General features: G+C 38.8%; 2 protein-coding genes across 5 annotated transcripts in view; both read right to left on the bottom strand.

Annotated features, from left to right (window-relative positions):
- LOC109040542 (serine/threonine-protein kinase meng-po) overlaps positions 1 to 305 on the bottom strand; it is a 162597-nt gene extending 162292 nt beyond the window's left edge. Inside the window, exon 1 of the mRNA XM_072304934.1 lies at positions 192 to 305. The gene's annotated coding sequence lies outside the window, so the exon portion shown is untranslated. The remainder of the gene's footprint in view (positions 1 to 191) is intronic.
- Positions 306 to 373: 68 nt separating this feature from the next.
- Positions 374 to 20802, bottom strand: part of LOC109039105 (peroxisomal membrane protein 2) — a 37027-nt gene continuing 16598 nt past the window's right edge. For 2 of the 4 annotated variants that reach the window (XM_019054448.2, XM_019054447.2), the window contains exons 3-6: positions 18627 to 18722; positions 14915 to 15077; positions 7157 to 7276; positions 374 to 648 (exon numbers count right to left, since the gene is read on the bottom strand). In XM_019054448.2, coding sequence (XP_018909993.2) covers positions 547 to 648; positions 7157 to 7276; positions 14915 to 15077; positions 18627 to 18722 — 481 coding nt within the window. In that variant the 3' untranslated portion in view covers positions 374 to 546. The remainder of the gene's footprint in view (positions 649 to 7156; positions 7277 to 14914; positions 15078 to 18626; positions 18723 to 20802) is intronic. The other 2 variants (XM_019054451.2, XM_019054450.2) reach the window with 1 other exon arrangement.

Genomic DNA, 20802 nt, shown 5'->3' with positions numbered 1-20802 from the left:
AATGACATCCTTCAATATCAAATTAATTTCCTGCAACTTGCATAAAACCCAGCAAGGATACACATGAGGCAACGAATACAAAACGTGGCACGAGGATGAATGGGATAATCCTTAATTTTCATGATTAGGAAATTCTGTAGAAGATATACAATGATTATTTTCATCATAAAATTGTTAATATTAGTACATACCTGTGAACAAATAGCTACTATTTTAGCTATAGATTCATTTCAAGACTTTGTCCAATTTCTCTTTGTCTTGCTAATGCACACTGCATGCTAATTTGTGACAGCAACTTTTTTTTCTATTTTGGGTGTGAGATTATGAAAATAAAGTACAAAAATAAGAAAAATAATGAACAGAAAAAAGAAAATTATTGTCCCATAGCAAAAATATATTCCTGTACATATAAAAGTATAATAATGGTTTGCCAACAATGATAACAACTATGAAATAATATGGATAGTAATAATTTAGTAAATCATGAATTACCGTAGTCCCCCCTTAAATGAAAATGATAAAATTTCCTACACTGAACATTTACTGTTAATTTCTAATCCGTGGTGTTTTCTCTTGAGATCGTTTCCGCTGATGTGACAGGAACAGAATCCAAACAAATCCAATCATATTACTGAACAGAACTCTCAACTGCAAAAGGATAAAGATTTTCTTAAAAAAATCTAACACTTTAAAAGAGGGTTTGTGGCAATTTTTTCCCCCACCTTCTTAGTCGACCAGCATTGTAAGTTTAACAATTGAGGGGCTTAGAGGACAAGGTGCATAAAAGCAGTTTTTGAAAAAATTAAGATATTAATGATTTCAAGTAAAACTAGTCTTAATGCTTATTATGTGAAAAATTCGCTCCCAAACTCTTTGTAAACTGAACTTTCTATCCACCATAGAGATATATGTAATTTTGTAACTTCGAACACCTATTTCTCAAAACAGGAAAAACTGCACTTATGCACCTTGTACTCCAAGCCCCTCAATTATGCTTGCAACATAAAATGATGAGCACATGCTAAAATTAAACTGATTTACTGCAGATTTGGATTTTATCAAGGGCAGCAATTCATAACCCATAGCAAAATATTCAATAAAATATTGAAATTTAAATTCCTCCCCTAAGCGACCCACCTGAGGAACACATACATACAAGATGATTGGAATAATTTAAGTATTTTCGTTATTTCCTTTTTTTAAATTAAAATGTTTCAAGAGAGAGTACAAATCGATAGCTGAAGTGCAACACCACACATCTCCATTGCGCTGTTTTAAAATCTCCACCACTAGTTTATTTTTTTTTAACGGAAACAAGTCAACTTTATATGTAGCTTGTTTAAACAGAATATTTTACTGACAGAAAAGAAAGATCGAGGAACTTTTCAAGAAATTACGTTGACTAGTTTTTTAAGGAAAAAATAATTCTGGAGTCTACTGGAAGTCTGCAACACTGCAAACAGAGATACTTAGTTTTGCACTTACGCCACCGATATACACATTTGCCCTCCTAATACTCATCAACTATGTGACACAATCAGATTCGTTTCAGATTTTATTGGAAAGATATTACTGATGGACTTCCTTAAGTTTTCTTGCCAGAAAACATTTCCCATGAAGCAGAACTTAAACATAATAGTCAGGTCAAAATAGCATGTGACCCGGAATAAATTTCAACAATAGGGTTTTTTGCGGGAATCTCTCGAGTTACACTACCTAAACAACACACTAAAAGTTCGACACGATCCGATGACCGGAAGGGGGGCAAAATGGCCCCAAAATGCTAAGATACACTAAAAAAATTTGCATTTTTTTTAAATGCATTTTTGAAGAAAAGTATCGGGCTTCTGCAAAAAGTGCAAGAAATTTGTTGAAAGTACGAGGGTCATCCAAAAAGTAAGGTTCCCTACCTTGTATCTTCGAACGAAGAGAGATAAATCAAATCGGTAAGGAGGCACATATTAGGCATACTCTAAGCTTTAAAACAAGCTCAAGTTTTTGAAAATCGGTTAAGGGGTTCGCGAGTTAACTCAATTTTACTGAGACAACCTCCTGTCACCGCGTGCGCACCTCTCGGGTCAGGATGCGCGGGGAGTCGATGATTATTGAAGACTCGGGATATCGCCTCTACACATCACATCAACAAGGAATTTTAAAGTTGTCATTAAGTAGGCCATACCTTACTTTTTGACGTAGTCTCCACATCTTTTTTGACATTTCTGGTATCATTACAGCAGCTTCTTGATGCCCTCCGGGCAGAAGCTCTCGCCTCGGCTCCGAAACCAGTCATTGAAGCGATCTGCACCTCCAAATCAGTTGCTTTGCTTGGAAATTTTCCCCCAAACCTTCAAACTCTCTTACTTTAGCTTCATGTGACTTTTATTTGTTCCCGAGCGGAAAAACCTTCCACGATGGAAGCGATTTTCAACCGATTCAGAGGATCAGAGGTACAGATCGCTGTCAATTACTGGTTTCAGAGTCAAGGCGAAAGCTTCTACGCGGAAGGCATCAAGAAGCTGCTATGATGATACCAGAAATGTCAAAAAAGATGTGGAGACTACGTCAAAAAGTAAGGTATGGCCTACTTAATGAAAACTTTAAAATTCCTTGTTGATGTGATGCATAGAGGCGATATCCCAAGTCTTCAATAATCGAATCTCCACGCATCCTGACCCCGGAGGTGCGCACGCGGCGACAGGAGGTTGTCTCAGTAAAATTAAGTTAACTCGCAAACACCTTAACCGATTTTCAAAAACTTGAGCTTGTCTTAAAGCTTAGAGTATGCCTAATATGTGCCTCTTTACCGATTTGATTTATCTCTTTTCGTTCGGAAGATACAAGGTAGGGAACCTTACTTTTTGGATGACCCTCGTACATTAAATTTGCTTTAAAATCAGTGGTCGCACTCTGCGATAATTCGTTCTCTAGTTGCAAGGAACAGAAAAGAGCAGGAATTCCGACAATTTTACGAAAAAATCGTTTTTTTCGTAAATTGAACAATTAATTTTACACCCGAAATGAAAAAATTAATATTTAAATGAACAATTCACATCTAGAATAAGTGAGCTTTTACAGCTTTTGCGAATTGATATTGATAGCTCCTTTGACATTGGCAGGAATGTAAGACTTATCTGACGAGTTACAATGATAACAAAAAAATCCATCACTTGAGGGATGGGAAATATATTGTCATTTCTAATTGTTTTTTGAATTTTCTCTAAATTGTTATCTTTTAGTCGTGTTTGTTATCATCATTCATTTTCAAGCATAGCTATTTCTTATACAGGGTTATCCAAAGGTCACTGACCACCCCTGTAACTTTTTTCCAAATTGAGATAGAAGGTTGAAACTTTGGGAATGTTCCTCTGTCTAAGGTAGCAACTTTTTGGTCCCCCCAAAATTTTTGGGGGCGGCCCCCCTTAAGGGGGGCGGGGGCTAACTTTTTTTTTTCAAACGGCAACCCCCCCTTTGTGATACCTCATTCGAAAGATAATAAAAAAAGAAAATTTTTGGCGCAAACCGCAGGTCAAAATGTTCATTTTTGACAAAATGGCGGCTGGTCAAAGTTCAAAATGGCGGAAATTTGGCATTTCCGTTGTTTATTGACGGATTGGTGTGAAACTCGCAATCCTGAGGTTTTTCGAGGTGAGAAAAACGATTCTGGCATTGGATTTCCAGAAAAGTCAGTCCTTTTCAAAATGGCGGCGGTCAAAATGGTGGCCTCGAGCGGGAAGTGGATATTTAGGCTGCATAGCGTTGGATTTGCATGAAACTTGGTATCTGGGGGTATTTCGGCACGAGAAGAACGAATCTTTCATTGGATATCTGAAATTTTGACAAATTCCAAAATGGCGGCGAAAAAAGGCGGGAAATCAGTTTTACGGCTGTTTACCGATGGATTTGCATGAAATTCGATATCCTGGCGGAGTTTGGCTGGTTAAAAAGGAATCTTTCATTAGATTCTTGAAATATCAAATAATTTCATGCTAACCCATCGGTAAACAGCCGTAAAACTGATTTCCCGCCCTTTTTTCGCCGCCATTCTGGAATTTGTCAAAATTTCAGATATCCAATGAAAGATTCGTTCTTCTCGTGCCGAAATACCCCCAGATTGCAAATCCAACGCTATGCAGCCTAAATATCCACTTCCCGCTCGAGGCCGCCATTTTGACCGCCGCCATTTTGAAAAGGACTGACTTTTCTGGAAATCCAATGCCAGAATCGTTTTTCTCACCTCGAAAAACCCGAGGATTTCGAGTTTCACACCAATCCGTCAATAAACAACGGAGATGCCAAATTTCCGCCATTTTGAACTTTGACCAGCCGCCATTTTGTCAAAAATGAACATTTTGACCTGCGGTTTGCGCCAAAAATTTTCTTTTTTTATTATCTTTCGAATGAGGTATCACAAAGGGGGGGTTGCCGTTTGAAAAAAAAAAAGTTAGCCCCCGCCCCCCTTAAGGAGGGCCGCCCCCCAAAATTTTGGGGGGACCAAAAAGTTGCTACCTTAGACCGAGGAACATTCCCAAAGTTTCAAAAAGTTACAGGGGTGGTCAGTGACTTTTGGATAACCCTGTATAATGACAGTGTAGATAGGAAAGAGAGAGTAGGCGGCTCTATGAATTTTAAACACATTAGCAGGCATTTTTGCTCATAGCATTATTTATTTTAATTTTAAACAAAGGAGCGGATACTCAGCTTATGTGCTTACGAAAATGGTAAACTTTAATTTTGTAAGAACTGCACAATTTACGAAAAGGTAACACACCTGATTATAAGGAAGAATGTATTTAGTCAGAGTCCGAATCGCTGATTTCAGAGATATCTCTTGTCGCTGGCATATTCACACACACCAAAAGATGGCAATTACTGCAAAGATCAGTGCATGGCACACCCATCTCCTTACAGCTACATTGCGAGGTCTCACAATTTTTCTGACACTTACACCGAATGATTGTGAGGATCGATTGAGGCGCAGGAGTCAACTCGGTGAGAGTAGGAAAGTACTCCTTATCTTTTATACGAACCAACCCAACAAGAAAGCTTCAAGATCTTCGGCGCCCATCCGAATTTGAACCTGAAAGTAAACTCGATACACATGCTACTTGACTGCAGCAGACGTTGGAGGCAATTGTTCCGGTTTGAAAAAAGTCTTTGCTGTGGTAACTTTTGTTTTGAAAATTCTACACCGAAGATCCTCTTAAGTTTCATCTATTTTTCCTCCGCATAATCAAACAACTGCTTTTTTCCAAGAACTTTCAACTTCATCATAAGATTGATTCTGACTGTAAAATACAGCAGCACACTTCTGAAATTCATCACATTTTAGCAGCAATTGAGAAGCAGCAGGTTTCCCCACACCAAAAATAAGTGACGTTGTGTCGCAGCCGGTGAAAGCATGGAGAAATAATAAAGGTTTCTTTAATTCAGGGCCAATCGCACTGAGAATATCTTTGATATTATACATAGCTGGTTGTGCTTTTTGACTTAGAATATCACTTCTAAAGTATAGCTGATGGCGAAAATTAGGTGAATAGTTGTTTAACATTAAAACAAGGAGATCTGAGTCTTCTCCCATGATTGTGGTATCGATTTTAGAGCATGATTTGGCTCCTTCTTTAACGATATCCAAATCAGCATCTTTTTTGGTGTTCACAACTTCATATTCATTTGATATCAATTGATTTCCTATCAGAGCAATTATTTTTGTTTTGTTGACGGGATTGGCTAAAGATTTGCTGAAAATAATGGCAACAACTGTGTCTGAGGGCGAGCGTCTCGTCTCAGGGACTTTCTAAGATAAAACGAAAGCAGGATTCTTCCTGTTCCTTGAAAAAGAAGAGCAGGAATCAATCTTGCAACCGAGCATTGTCTCGCATTTCGCTTTTTTTACTTCAAATTTTGAAACATCCGATCGCAAAAACTGTGAGAGCTCACTCATTCTAAATGTGAAATGTTCAATTAAATATTATTTCTTTCATTTCGGGTGTAAAATTAATTGTTCAATTGCGAAATGCACATAACAGCCGACGAGGAGTCATTCACAAAAGATAACCGAAATCATGGGCTCATTTCAACTTCAAGTTGCACAGCGACGAAGCGTCGCACAATATTATCAATATATCACACAATATATAGCAGATAATTTAATTAAATATTGTTTGTTTATTTATTTATTTGATAACCTGAATTACAGAATTAAACAATAGAAAACTTTAAAAGTTAAGTATTAAAGTAAAATAGATCAAAATACCAAATATACCTGAATAAGATTGATAATCTGTAATTTAAAAATATAGAAATTTAAATTTAGACTTTAAGTAAAATTATTTCCTTATATTGTGTGAGCACTCGTTTTAACGTAAATTGCATTTACATTCAAAAAGGTTCGAAGTTTTTCCTGAAAAAACTCAATATTTTTGGTGAAAAATGATGACTGCCGAAAAACACAATTTTTCATAAAACTGTCGGAATTTCTGCTCTTTTCTGTTCCCTGTAACTAGAGAATGAATTATTGCAGAGTGTTGTGCGACCACTCATAAAAAGCAAATTTAATGTACTTTCAAAAAAATTCTTGCTCTTTTCGTAGAAACCCAATACTATTTTAAAGGAATGCAAAAATATAAAAAAAACGCAACATTTTTGGTGCATTTAGCGTTTTGGGGCCATTTCCGCCCCTTCCATTCATCGGATTGTGTCGAACTTTTAGTGTGTTGTTTCGGTAGTATAACTCAAGAGATTCCCGCAAAAAAACCTTTTGTTGCAATTTATTCTGGGTTGACCCCCTTTTTTCGCTATTTTGACCTGACTATTAGAATAACATAAAACTTTCCTCTTTTAAGTAGATGGCAGTTGATATTTTACTTAAATTCAATTTCTATGCCTTAATCAAATTTTTTACAGATTCAATGTAAAGTACCAATCATTATTAATAGTTTGGACGGCTTGATGGCTATAACTGATAATGATTGATGGATGAAATATCCGATCATGAGAGTAATATTTGCGTCATCATATGTGAGACTCGAGTAGAGAGTTCCTGCAAAAAAACTCTGGGCATTACCTAATGCTTTGCAGCTTTTCATTAGTCACACCGAATTGCGGTTGCCCTGACCTGAGGTTAGATTCAAAAATTTAGAAAAGTGTCTATCCTTACCATCGGTGGAACATAAGCAAGATTCATGAATTGCAAGAGGGACAGATACTTCAAATTTGCTTGCAATACTTTGCGATACAATGTCTGAGCATTTTTTAAGGAGACTTGATAAGATTTACCCTAAAAAAGAACAACAGTATAATGTAATTGAAGATGTTTAGACTACCATAATTCACGGCTCTGATAACTGTAATAAAATATTGAAGAACACAATGTTGTTGCATATTTATTTCTAAAATCATTTTACAGTTTTTATTTCAGGAGTTGATTATTGATGGACAGCTGCCAGAGCACTCTTACAAATAAACATGCTCAATCAGTATAATATTATATTATTATTAGTAAAAATCAGTAAATTATCAGTACTATCAGTTTCAGTCAATTATCAGTTATTATCAGTAAAAATTATATTTGTTAGCGGCAGAACCCGATTCCAGGCAGAACTAGATTTGCCTAGGCAAAACCTGTTTTGCCTGTTTTCCGTCGGCAAAACTAGAATTGCCTGGGCAAAACCTGTTTTGCCTGCTTTGCGTAGGCAAAACTAGCCGACCGTGTAGGCGGAACTAGTTTCGCCTGATGATGTTCAGGCAAAACTAATGAGGCACGGCAAAACTAGTTCCGCCGGAAATGAACCGGCAAAACTAGTTCCGCCTGAAAGGAGCCGGCAAAACTGGCCCTGCCAATTGAAATTGATAAGTACAAGCGGAGTGTTCGGCGATGCTGAGCGAGACCGAATTACGTAACACTGTTTACATTTCGGGAGGGACATGGATCTGTCACCATAGAGTACATAGAGTCGTAATGTAAATGGGAGAGCTGGCGCCATGTTCTGCTCAACGAGTTCCCAGCCCGGTGTGCGCCGAGTTCGGGTCACTTTTTCGATACATGTTCGATCCAAAATGGCGGTGTGGAATACGTGGTGATTCCTATCTTCTTTGTTTACATCGGATGGCCGGGTACCCGTGTATCGCAAACAATCGATTATGTATCGAAAAAGTGACCCGGCGTCACAGAGGAGTCTCGGAATTTGGGACCTGGAAAATGCTTAAAAGTGGCACCAGCTCACCTACTTACATTACGACTCTATGTACTTTATGTCTGTCACCGTCAGGTCGGGAGCACCTGGAATCCGATCAGCTGAGCTATTATCAGTGTCTCTCCCACTGTTGAGAAGATTCGGACGCTCCGATGAGTGATATTGCCGCGTTTGTGCTAAGTTGCCGAACTAAGAACGTTGTCTATAGTGTGTCATTTCATATTAAATATTTTCTTTTATGCAACTCTAAATGTCATGGCAGCTCCGCATGCAACAATAAATAGATAAATTGTTACGTTTATTTTTTAGTATAAGACTTCTATGTGTAATAAATAAAGTGACCCCCTGCTCTTAAATTTTTAGTAAAGTTACTACCTATTTTACCCTATCCTTTATTTTCTTTTTAATTATTATTTTTCATTTTTTTTTCGGTCCGGCAAAACTAGTTTCGCCTGGTCGTGTTCAGGCAAAACTGACAGCGCTCCAGCGGAACTGGTTTTGCCTACTTTGCGCAGGCAAAACTAGATGCCTCGGAAAAATACATTTTTGCCTCGGCAAATCTAGTTCTGCCTGGAATCGGGTTTTGCCGCTAACATATTCATTTGCAGTTAAAAGGCCAAGATCAACTGGTGAGATATAATATCTGTATTTGATGGGAGTAACAACACATGCAATTTTGAACTGAGATTAAGAGATGTGTTAGAGCTGCTGAACTCATGATAAAATTTGAAAAATTTCTGGTGTAATTGGAAACTCCCTATGCCCATGTTTTTAGAGCCACTCATGTAAAGTTCCAAGAAAGAAGCCAATGCTGGTTTTGAAACACAATAGCTATTTTTAAAATCATAATGTGAATTTTAATGAATGACATTCATATTATGTTTTTCATCATTAATTTATGATTGTCGAGGGCCCGGATTTTTTTTTTTTATTTGGGGAGGGGGGGTGTGTGTGTGATTGTTGGCAGTATTTACTTTTCACAAGAGTCTGATGATATTGAGGAGACTTTTCTGTCTGCTTCTCCCTTCCTGGGATCTCCCTGAATACATCCATGTCTATTAACTACTATCAATTTGACTGTAATTTTGATTAATTACTTAAATCTGCAATTTAAATTCATTTCTGTCAGAGCAATCTCAACTTGGATAACTTTGGTTAAATAAAACAAGAAATAATTCTGAGAAAATTAAACATTCACTAAACCATTAAGGGTCATTGTTCCAGTAATTGTACATGCGTTACAATCGAATAGTGGCCAAAAACCTGCACTTTTTGATTGGAAATTGCCGCTTTCAGGGATCATTCTCAAAATCATAAGAAGCTCTTTTAGGAGGGGAAGCACCCTGGGCCTGGGGTCTGTGCAAGACCCAAGACGGCGACCGTTATAGATGGCCGCCGAGCGTTTTTTCAGCGCGCTATATCTCGGAAACTGCGTGTCCGATTTTCGTTTTCTTGGTCTCATTTTGAAGCTACAATGCTTCTACAGAAGTCTACTTCGTTAATATTTTCGTCTAAGGCACACATAAATGATCATAAGGAAAAGTTCAACATTTTGAAATTTCACCCTTTAAAGAGCGTTTAATTATTTAACACGCGAGAAAATGGCTATTTTGCCTTATGAAACGGCGATGGGAAATTATCCCACATTTAATTTGATACCAAGACAATTTTTTTCCGTCAAAAAATGCACCCGCTAGAGCAATTTAAGTGCAGCGTCGCGGTACGCGGTGCGCAGTAAAAACGACGGAATACAGGCAGTTAATGTGCTACGCAAGCCATACGCGCGCTACATCTCGACACATTCTCGTCCGATTTTCATTATTTTGGTCTTGTTTAGAGGCTATGTCAAAAATTAACAAGTCGGTTAACGGACATACTTGCGGTTTTCCTCCAAATTTTCCGGGCATTTTTCAAAGGAACCGAAAATTTTCAAATTTTCCAAAATTTGTAACGACAAATAATTTTGAATCAGGTGAGGAAACAAACCTCCTCTCGTATCTTATAGAAAGATCATTCTCTGACGTTTCAAATGATACCATAACTATTTTTGTGCTATGATAAATAGATCCATGGAGAATTTGCAAGGGTCTGAAATTTGATGAATTTCCTGTTTAAGTGGAATCCTTTGAGTGAACTGAACACAAAGATACCCTTGATTCATAAATTGAGCAATTATTAGAGGAGATATGACAAAATAACCTAATCTGCTAAAATACATGTGTTTAAATGGGAAATGCCGCCAGATGACGTCACAAGGCGGCACATTTTCTCACTTTTAAATCAATTTTTCTCCAATTTCCCATGTCAGAAAAAAATTATGAAAAATATTGCGAACTCAGCTCATTAGGCACTTTCAGATGAAGCAATAAAAAAATTGCGTGCAAATTCTCCATTCAAGCATTCTGATACATGTATCTTAACCAGAATTTCACGTAGAACACGATTCGCGCAACGAAAATTACTGGAATCAACTCCTAACGGAGATAATAACATTTTCATTTCACATTGGTTACGAGGAATTTGAACTGCCCGCTCACAAGAAACTCAAAGCTCTACGTGGGTCAAATCGCGCACTACAACGATTTCAGCAAGCTCCTCAATCGAGCAATGCTCATTTCCCACCATGTGTTTTTCAAATTATAAGTAATTTGCTATGGCTGAGCCAAAGTGTCAAAATAGAGGTTACCATATTTTTTTATCACAGAGACGTTCATGATAACGTTTAGCGCGCGATGTGAATCACGTAGAGCATTGAGTTTTCATGAGCGGGTGGTTTGAATTCACGCATTAAGAATCATTAAATATCTTCGGAAGGAGTTGATGTCGGTAATTTTCGTTGTGCGCATCGTGTTTTACGTGAAATTTTGATGAAGAAACATGTATCAGAATGCTGAAATTCGTACCTTGTCTAGTGGTCCATTTTGAGGGCACCCCCGTAGCAAGAACTTTCCGCTGGTAGACGTTTTGACCCGATTGATCGCCGCGCCTTATACAACCTAAGTGGTCGCGACCTTGCGTGATTTTCTGGATTCTAAGACAGGTTTTCGATAAATCGCGATGTAAGGAGGGTATCTCACCTCCCATAAAACATAATTTGTTTATCAGGATTAATTTTCATCTTATAGTCGGTATATATGGAGGGAAAGGGGGACATAAATTCGTACAAATCAACATGGAAGCGTATTCTCTTTTGACTTAGGGGTATTTGTTGTCGGAAATAACACGTGATATGAAATGGTTAGAAAGATCTACTAGCCATTTTCGATGGGTACATTTTATGATATCTTAACATAAATGGGAGCCTTTAATAACGGAGGGAAGGTGGAAAATATTTGTACATCATCATTTCGAAAAAATTGCACCGATTCCAATAATTTATAAAGATATTAACAAGTAATAGAATGTTTTTCCGATATTCTTCCTAATTGGCTAATTTTTTCCCCTCATTTTACATTAAAGTTTCTATTCATGACCATGACCGTAATTTTTGCGGAATGTATGGACGGCTTGGCTCCCTTGGAATCGAAATTAGTATTATCTCGCCCTCCTCAGCAGCGCTGTTTGGCGGAGCAAAAATTCGTCTAAGTTACGCCGCTGCCACATGCAGAGGCCCGTGAATCCTCCTTTTTTGTCAAACTGAAGGAATATTAACTAGAAACCATTAATTTTACCCCATTTAAATTATTCATTTACTTCATATCGACCACGAAATCAGAAAAGTGAAACATAATCAGAAATATTGTAAATGGAATTTATCCTTTTTATGGCACATAGGCTGTAATAAGAACCCCGTGCTCATTCAGTTGGTGTATTTTTTTTCTTTATTCGATTACATATTTCAAAAGAATCAAGATGGCACCATATTTTTTCCCAATTTACGTGTTTTTGAGAAGATTAAAAACTCAATTCGTTCATAAAGTCATGTTAATTAGCAAATTTTACTTGGTATAGGCTTTCACTGATGAAATACGATTGTTCTAGCATTTCTCCCAATTTTTTCATGCGATTTTTCACAAACAAGAGAGGTCAAAGCTGAGCAAATAAATAGAACATCTTTAAATCCAAGAATGCGAGAGCATTTTAAGCTGAGAATACATAAAACACCATTATTATGGTACGGAAATCAACAAACAATTTGCCTCACGGAAACCTCGAAATTCGTCCGAATAGAGTTGAAAGGACCCCGCACACCTCTTATGGGAAGCTGCAACATGAAGAATTGCCTTCTGACTTATGCATTTCGATTCTCCTCAAGATGCTGATCAAAAGTTATAATTGCGCCAACTTTCTACGATGCACCGTTTTCGCTAAAAACCTATGAGAAGATTCAATTATTCGGCGACTATGAATAAAAAAGAACAAAGCATTTGAGAACAGGCCCGATGTGAATAAGGAAAAAAAGTAGCATGTGTCCGTCTTCTTATCTGTACCTGCCGACTCAGGGGCTATCTCCCTCCCGCACTCGCCCGGTAGACGTTCAGACTTTCCTGTTCTTATGCTCTTCAAGAATCTGATTTGGATGGTGGTCGAGCAAAACGGCGCGCGGAATCCGAGATAAGACTGCCGCTCGGTGCGGGAGTCCCCATGATTTCCTTGTTGACACACAGCCTCTTGTCAATCGAGCACTGAAATGAGAAATCTTTCTGGCTTTTTATCACCGAATAATTGAATCTTCTCATATGTATTTGCGAAAACGGTGCATCGTAGAAAGTTGGCGCAATTATAACTTTTGATCAGCATCTTGAGGAGAATTGAAATACATGAGTCAGAAGGCAATTCTTCATGGTGCAGCTTCCCATAAGAGGTGTGCGGGGTCCTTTGAAAAAATTTCAGTAAAAGGCGATTTGAACCCCATTTGAACTGTAGGGGGAAGGAGGGGTGGGGGCTTCAACGCTCCCATGATTCTCCGGTGGTATACGGGAGCCGAAATATCTGGCCTTGCTTATGCTGATGACATTGATGACAATGACAGTCAGGCAATGACAAAGGTATAAATGAATTTAATCAAGGAACAGAAAATGTAGTCTTGTCAGGTGCATTCCTTCATTCCCATTTTGATTAAAATCAAAATTATTTCAACTTCAAGAAACCATCGGATTTCCGTAAATCACAAAAATTGATTTATCCGATCGCCAAACCGACTCGTCAACCTTAAAAATGATTCTATATGTAAAAATACGTGGAAACGGCGTGCTCCGACCATGCTGGGTGCATATCTCTACCCTCGGACCGTAAGTAACCAATTTCATTCCTGTCAAAACATCGATTTCCATAAAAATCACAAGAAGTCAATATGAGCAGTCAATATATCGACTCGTCGACTTCAAAAATTGATTTTGCGAGAATACTCACAAACGAATCGATGTGGTCCAGTTATGTCTGGTAGATTTTTCCAATGTCAATTCAAAAGAACCATCGAATATCCATAAAAAATCGCAAGAGTTGTGTATGTCAGATCGATATATCGACTCTTTGACGTTTAAAATTGATTCTACGTGTAGATTTACCAAAGAATTGATGTGCTCCAATCATGAAGGGTACATTTCTCCGATCTTGGATGGAGAGACACCTATCTCAATCCCGATAAACCATCGATTTTCCGCAAAAAATCGCAAAAATTCAATACAATTGATCGATATATCGACTTATCGAGGTTATAAATCGATTTCACGTATAAAAATACGTAAGAGTCAATGTGCTCCATTCATGTTGGGTACATATCTCCGATCTCGGATGGAGCAAACTCGATTTTAATTCCGAAAAGTCATCGATTTTCCGTAAAAAATCGCAAAAATTCGATACAAACGATGGATAGATCGACTCGTCAACGTTAAAAATCAAGTTTCCCTGTCAAAATACATAGGGTCACATGTGCTTCAGTCATTTCAGGTGCATTTATTCATTCATGAATCGAAAATAAACAATTTCTATCCTGAAAAATCATCGATTTTCCTTAAAAAATCGTTCAAAATTGATTTAACTGATCAGTATATCGATTCGACAACGTTAAAAATCGATTCTACGTGTAAAAACACGTAGGAATCCATGTGCTACACATGCGTTAACAACGGTAAGAACCCCGCCGATAATCAATTCTACAAGATACAGCAAAATATTAGGCCGGATTGTGACCCCAGTGCCCCCCGTAACTCGAAAACGGTTCCTATACTCATCTTGAAATTTTTCCTGAGTTTTCTGTTGATATAAGCTTCCATTTAAACCTTGGTCCGATGGTCGAGTCGAATACCTAAGAAGGGGCCAAATTTTGGGAGGCTCTTGGGGTGAAATTTCGAAATGTTGAACTTTTCCTTATGATCATTTATGTGTGCCTTAGACGAAAATATTTATGAAGTAGACTTCTGTAGAAGCATTGTAGCTTCAAAACTAGACCAAGAAAACGAAAATCGGACACGTAATTTCCGAGATATAGCGCACTGAAAAAGCGCTCGGCGGCCATCTATAACGGCCGCCGTCTTGGGTCCTGCACAGACCCCAGGCCCAGGGTGCTTCCCCTCCTAAAAGAGCTTCTTATGATTTTGAGAATGATCCCTGAAAGCGGCAATTTCCAATCAAAAAGTGCAGGGTTTTAGCCACTATTCGATTGTACCCCACGTACTACAACAATGACTGCCAAAATCAGGCTATCAATGTTTTTAAAGCTTTTTCACTATCCTGAATGATTTACGTAGGTATCTTTAACCTCTATGGTATAAGCTCCTTACCTCATATATGGAAAGCGTAAAGAGCACCAGAAACTGAAAGAAAGGTGTGTAAACTAGTCTCTCAAAAGCAAAACGTTTTAGCAGGCTGAAATTCTGTTTTCGAGGTATGGCAGACTCAAGCCAGCTGAACAGCAAATGAGGCCCTGACCAGCCAAAAGTGAGTCTGAAACAATCATGCAAAAGACGTGTAGGAATTCATTCAAACAGTAAGGAATGAACTTCTCTAAAAATTGACAGGTTAATACTTTATTGAGGTGACTAAATTTCTTGAAGGATAAAAATAAAATTACACATTGGTGACAAAAGTGCTTTTTGACGAAAGCAATCATTAGATGGCACATGGCACACTATTAGGCCGGAACACCTGACAGCATTCCCAAATAAAGCTTCGACTCATTTTTGAACTAGGATGAAATATTACATACCAGTTTGAATTATAGCTACACAAAATTTTTCGTGGATATTTAGTGAAGTTATGAAATCATAACTTTTCAGTGAACAGATACCTATCTGTTCACCCGCAATCCAATATTCACATGTTATGCGCCGGCGTCTAACGCCATCCAAAAGTAATGTATGCAGTCGTCCACTGGTACCTGTTGCTGACCTCGACGGGTTGAAAATGCAAAAATATCAAGAAAGGTTTTCCACTCCAAAAATGCAATAAATTTTAATTTGTAACGGTGATTCCTCTTCCTAATGATTGTGAAAAACTATTATACTTTGAAATAAGAACTTTTTTGTCTCGTTGTAGTGGCAGGAGAAATGAAATCAGAGAGCACAAAGATAACGTCCTGATAAAAGGGGACTTCATTCAGTGGTTTAACATACTTCCAGAACATCCTCAAAATTATTTTTCATCAAAAAACTTCCAAACATACACAAGCTCCACAAACTATCAAATTGCTCCTGAAAAAGCAAACTTTGATTAGGTGCAAAATGTTGAGTTTGCAATCGGCTACAATACTACTGAGGGTAGGAGTAGTCATTTTCGAAGTTGGAACTAAAAATAGAATGAAAGCGTGAAAGCGCTCTACAGGAAGCGGCTGGATGAGAAACTGGGAGTAGAAACTTTCGATACTGCAGAAGAGTTGTACCAGTTCATCAAAAGTTGTATACATTCAGCTGCGAAGGAAGCCCTGGGTATGTGTAATGAGAGCAAGGATGTACGGAAACCCTACTGGTGAAACAAAGAGGTAGAGGAGGTAATTGAAGAAAAGCGTAGGAAGTACCATGACTATTTGGCTTCCAGGACTGCAGACACCCGCGGCGCGTATAGGAAAGCCCAGGCGAGGGTTCGTCTTTTAATAAGCAGGAGGAAAAACAAGTCTTGGGAGAACAACTGCTCAAGGATTGACACATACCTGGGGGGAAGGAAGAGTGCTGAGAGCTGGAAGCTGATCAAAGGCCTAGGAAGGGACATGAAACGGGACATTTTATCTTCGATAACAATCTCGCAGCTTGACGAACATTTTAATAAATTATTGACGGTAGGACGACCAGAGTTTCAAACGGGGAATGCTGAAAATACAGTAAAAGATCACTCGATAGAAATTCAAGTTGAGGAGGTGGTCAAAGCAATTAGGGAATTGATGAATGGAAGATCTCCTGGGCCAGAAAATATTCAAGCCGAGTTAATTAAATGTGGGACTGGCAAGTTGGTTAACCATCTCAGGGATTTGCTGCAAAAGTGCATTGATGGTGATAACATCCCGGAAGAATGGAAAGAGGCCTGGAAAACAGCGTCGCATAAAAAAGGAAGGAAGGATGACTGTGGGAACTACAGAGGGTTAGCGGTGACAGGAACAATAAGTAAAATTTATGGAAAAGTGTTGAAAGCGAAGATCGAAGAGGAGTGGACCCCGTTCGAGGCGGAAGAGCAAGCAGGTTTTAGGGCTGGTCGGTCTACCGCTGATCGTCTGTTCTGTGTTACCCAGTTAACCGAAAAGAAGAGAATTGTTGGCCATGAGCTTCATTTAGTATTTTTGGATATTGAAAAGGCGTATGATAGTATTCCTCTTTTGAAACTTTGGGAGGTCCTAGAAGAAACTGGTTTTAATAAAGGACTTATTGGGGCAGTCAAGCAGTTTTATCGGGGGGCTTTTGCTAGAATCAAGTGCCAAGGAAGGCTTTCAGACGGTTTTTTGTCACAAAGGGGCTTAGGCAGGGATGTTGTCTGTCACCGACGCTATTTAAGATATATCTAGAGCACGTTCTGAAGGAATGGAAAAGAAAGTTTGCCAGAATGGGCGTCCCTCTGAAGGACCAAGAAACACTGTTCACTGCTTTGCTGACGACCAGGTAGTCATAAGTCAAGATCACGATGACGCGGAGTATATGACCCGGAAGTTGGTCGAGGAGTACCGCAAGTGGGGCCTCGAGGTTAGTGCCCGTGAGACAAAGAAGATGTCAGTCGGAGGTGCTCAGCAAAGCATAGTCCTGGAGGATGGTCAACATATAGAAAGTTGCGAACAATACAAGTACCTGGGGGTGAAGCTGACTTCGGATGGGAAGTTGGATCAGGCCATTCGGGACCGTAATCTTCAAGGAAGGAAAGCCATCGCCATGCTTAATGGGATTCTTTGGGACCAAAGGCTTTCCAAGGACAACAAAAAGCGGATTTTTAACTCGGTTGTCAAGCCTATAATCACCTATGGCAGTGAAGTGTGGCAGTTGAGGAAGCGGACCCAAGAATTGCTCAAGGCAACCGAGATGGATTTCTGGCGAAGATCGGCTGGAATCTCGAGGAGAGAACGTGTCAGGAATGAGCGTGTCCGAGAGATAATGGGCGTTGAGGGGACGATCGTGCACGATATCATGACCAAGCAATTGGTATGGTATGGGCATGTGCAGAGAATGGCTGATACCAGGTTGCCAAAGAAGGTGTTGGCGTGGGTTCCCCCAGGTAGGCGACGGAGAGGGCGTCCAGCCAAACGGTGGGTAGAGGGCATCCGTAAAGAGATAAAGAGATGCCAGCTTCCGGAGGATCTCTACCATGACAGATTCCTGTGGAGAGTACGCGTCGCAGAGCGCCCTAGCGCGCCGTAAAAGCGGCTTATACATATACATGCTATAAATATCGGAGCGTTAAGTCTGAGATTTGGGCCAACCTCGAGTCCTTATTCGGGGAGAGTCACGCCATATCGGGTCTTAGATGTCACAAACGGTCAGGAAGATTACACAGGCTTTTCTCTAAGTAAATCGCACGACATAATTCTTTAAGTTCTCGGCTAAGCCTGCATAAGCTTCTTTGAAAATCTTAAGATCTGATCTATGATGAATCCCAAGTGTATAAATTACTTTTACGGATCGTCTGGTCGACGATCTTTGACAGTTAACAAGTAGGTACATTCATGAGCTTCTTTTAAGTCTCCAGAGAGGAGCCACACAGTTCATGGCGTTTATCTGAATTTTTGATTAACTCCTTCTTAGATTCTTTCCCAAAATTCCATCTCTTATTCTGTTCGTTCCCAGACAAGGTCCTAGTTCCCTTGTCCATTCTAGTTCATAATTTTTGCAACTGATGAAAGTGTAATAATTCTACCCATTAGTAACATCCATGAAGCCTAAAATGGGAGCCAATGAGAAATGGTTTCCACATGGCTGCCTGCAACGCCAATACTTGAGGAGGGGTTGTTGGTACCACAAACAAAAATCTAGGGGGGAAAAATTCATGATCCAGACGCTAAATTTACAGACTAGTGCAACATACCCAAAAAATCCATAGGCAATGAGACTATTATGATCAATCTGCTTTCCCCTGGTTATGCGCTGAGACAAGTAATTACCAAGCAGGGCTATGATTAGACTGAAACATAATAAAAATATATTTACTAACTATTCAGAAATTGTACAACTATATTACGAAAATAATATATACATAGTTGAAACAATAGTAGTAGGCAGGTCTCAATTACTCTATGGGCTGAGAGGATCTCTGTCAGAAGTAGGTGCGAAGTCAAAATCTCGATTTTTCTCTTCTACCACTTTTTTATTCAGCCTTAAATGAAAAAGTCAAATCGCCATGCCACCCCCCCCCCTTTGTTCGTGAAACACTTCTCTACACTCTGACATCAAAGTCTCAACTTTCGATTTCTGTAGACCATTCAAGGATGCACAATCTACAAGATCCTTCAATCCTAGGCAGGGATGCACAATATACTAGATCACGCGATAGTCTATCGCGTGAAATTGTGGAAAGCCTTCTCGATTTACGGAAGCGCGATCGCGCGATAAAGTATCGCGTGAAAATGTGGAAGCGTCCCAAATTTTGTGGATTTTTTTTCCTTCCTTTCTTTCTTTTCTTTTCTCTTTCTTCACTTCGAATCTCATATTTTTTTAGGTACCGAAACATTGTGGAAGGGTTTTCTTAATTTTCACCAAAATCTTCGGGAACAGTCTCCACAGTTTTTACCAAATTATTATGAAAGGCTTTCGACAATTTTTCACAAAGTGTGGAAGGGTTTCCAGAATTTGTACCGAATTATTGTGGAAGGGTTTCCACAATTTGTACCGAATTATTGTGGCAGGGTTTCCACAATTTTTACGGAAATATGGTGGATAGGTTTCCATAATTTGGACCAAAATTGTGTGGAAGAGTATTCACAAGTGTGGCCGAAATATCGTGGATGGGTTTCCGTTTCCGGTTACCACAATTTTTTCGGAAATATTGTGGAAGGCTTTCCACAATTTTTCACAAAGTTAGAAGGGTTTCCACAATTCTTACCGAAATAGTATGGTAGGGTTTCCACAATTTTCTACAGAATATAGAACACCCTGCATAATTTCCCACGCTATGAGAACTGAGGAAGGATTTTCACAAGTTCTGCCGAAATATTCAGGAATGAAGAAAGGGTTTCCACAAAGTTTACCGTAAAATTGTAGACGGCCACCCAAGAGTTTTTCATGGAGGATTGCGGAAGGCCCTTCTCAATTTCTTACAGGCGATTGTGGAAGGCCTTTCATCATGATAGTTTTAGATTCAGAAATTGTGGGAAGCTCTCCACAATTTTTCTCACGAAGGCAGGTTTTCTAAAATTTTCAGATTGTGGAAATTTCCAGATATATCTCAAGGTGATTCGATGGACGCCATATTTTGTGTCACGACGGCATTCGATATATCGCATCAATAGGCTCCATTTTTTCAGCTACTCGTCATTTTTCTCCAATTTTGAGATCGCAATTCTGTTGTCAGGAGACTAAAGCACTCACCTACCAATTTTAACAAAGAAATTCAACGTAATAAAGGCGTGGTTTTTTTTAGAGAGAAAACATCGCATTCGATACTGATATCGAAACTGCACTCGAACGCACTCTAAAAAAACCACGCCTGTATTACGTTGAATTTCTTTGGAGTTTGGATTGTAGCCGAGTGCTAGAAATAATGCAAAAATGTTTTGAAAAGAAAAAACACTTACATTTTATTAACAATTTTATACCGAAGCTTTTCGAAGCGAACGCTTCATCGTCAGGGTCACAAAATCAATATCACAAAGGCCATAATTTAAATTTCAAAGAAGGTAACACATTTCATTGATGGTAACAATTGATAACAAGCTATTAGATATCCAAACTCCAATATATTTAGTCTACAATCCAGTTATATATATATATCCAATATATTTAGTGCTACTACCTTCAGACATTGCATTACAATGTTCACTGATTTTTAATTTCTTTGTTTCAATTGGTGAGTGCTTTAGTCTCCTGACAACCGAATTGCGATCTCAAAATCGGAGAAAAATGGCGAGTAACTGAAAAAATGGAGCCAATCGAGTCGATATATCGAATGCCGTTCTGACACAAAGTATGGCGTCCATCGAATCACCTTAATATTTGCAAATTAGTTTCTTGTCTATATCTACAGCCGAAGGAGTAGCAGAAAAGTG

Source organism: Bemisia tabaci, chromosome 1 (genome assembly GCF_918797505.1).
Source record: "Bemisia tabaci chromosome 1, PGI_BMITA_v3".
NCBI classification, from domain to species: Eukaryota; Metazoa; Arthropoda; class Insecta; order Hemiptera; family Aleyrodidae; genus Bemisia; species Bemisia tabaci.
This window is presented reverse-complemented; position numbering and strand designations above follow the sequence as displayed.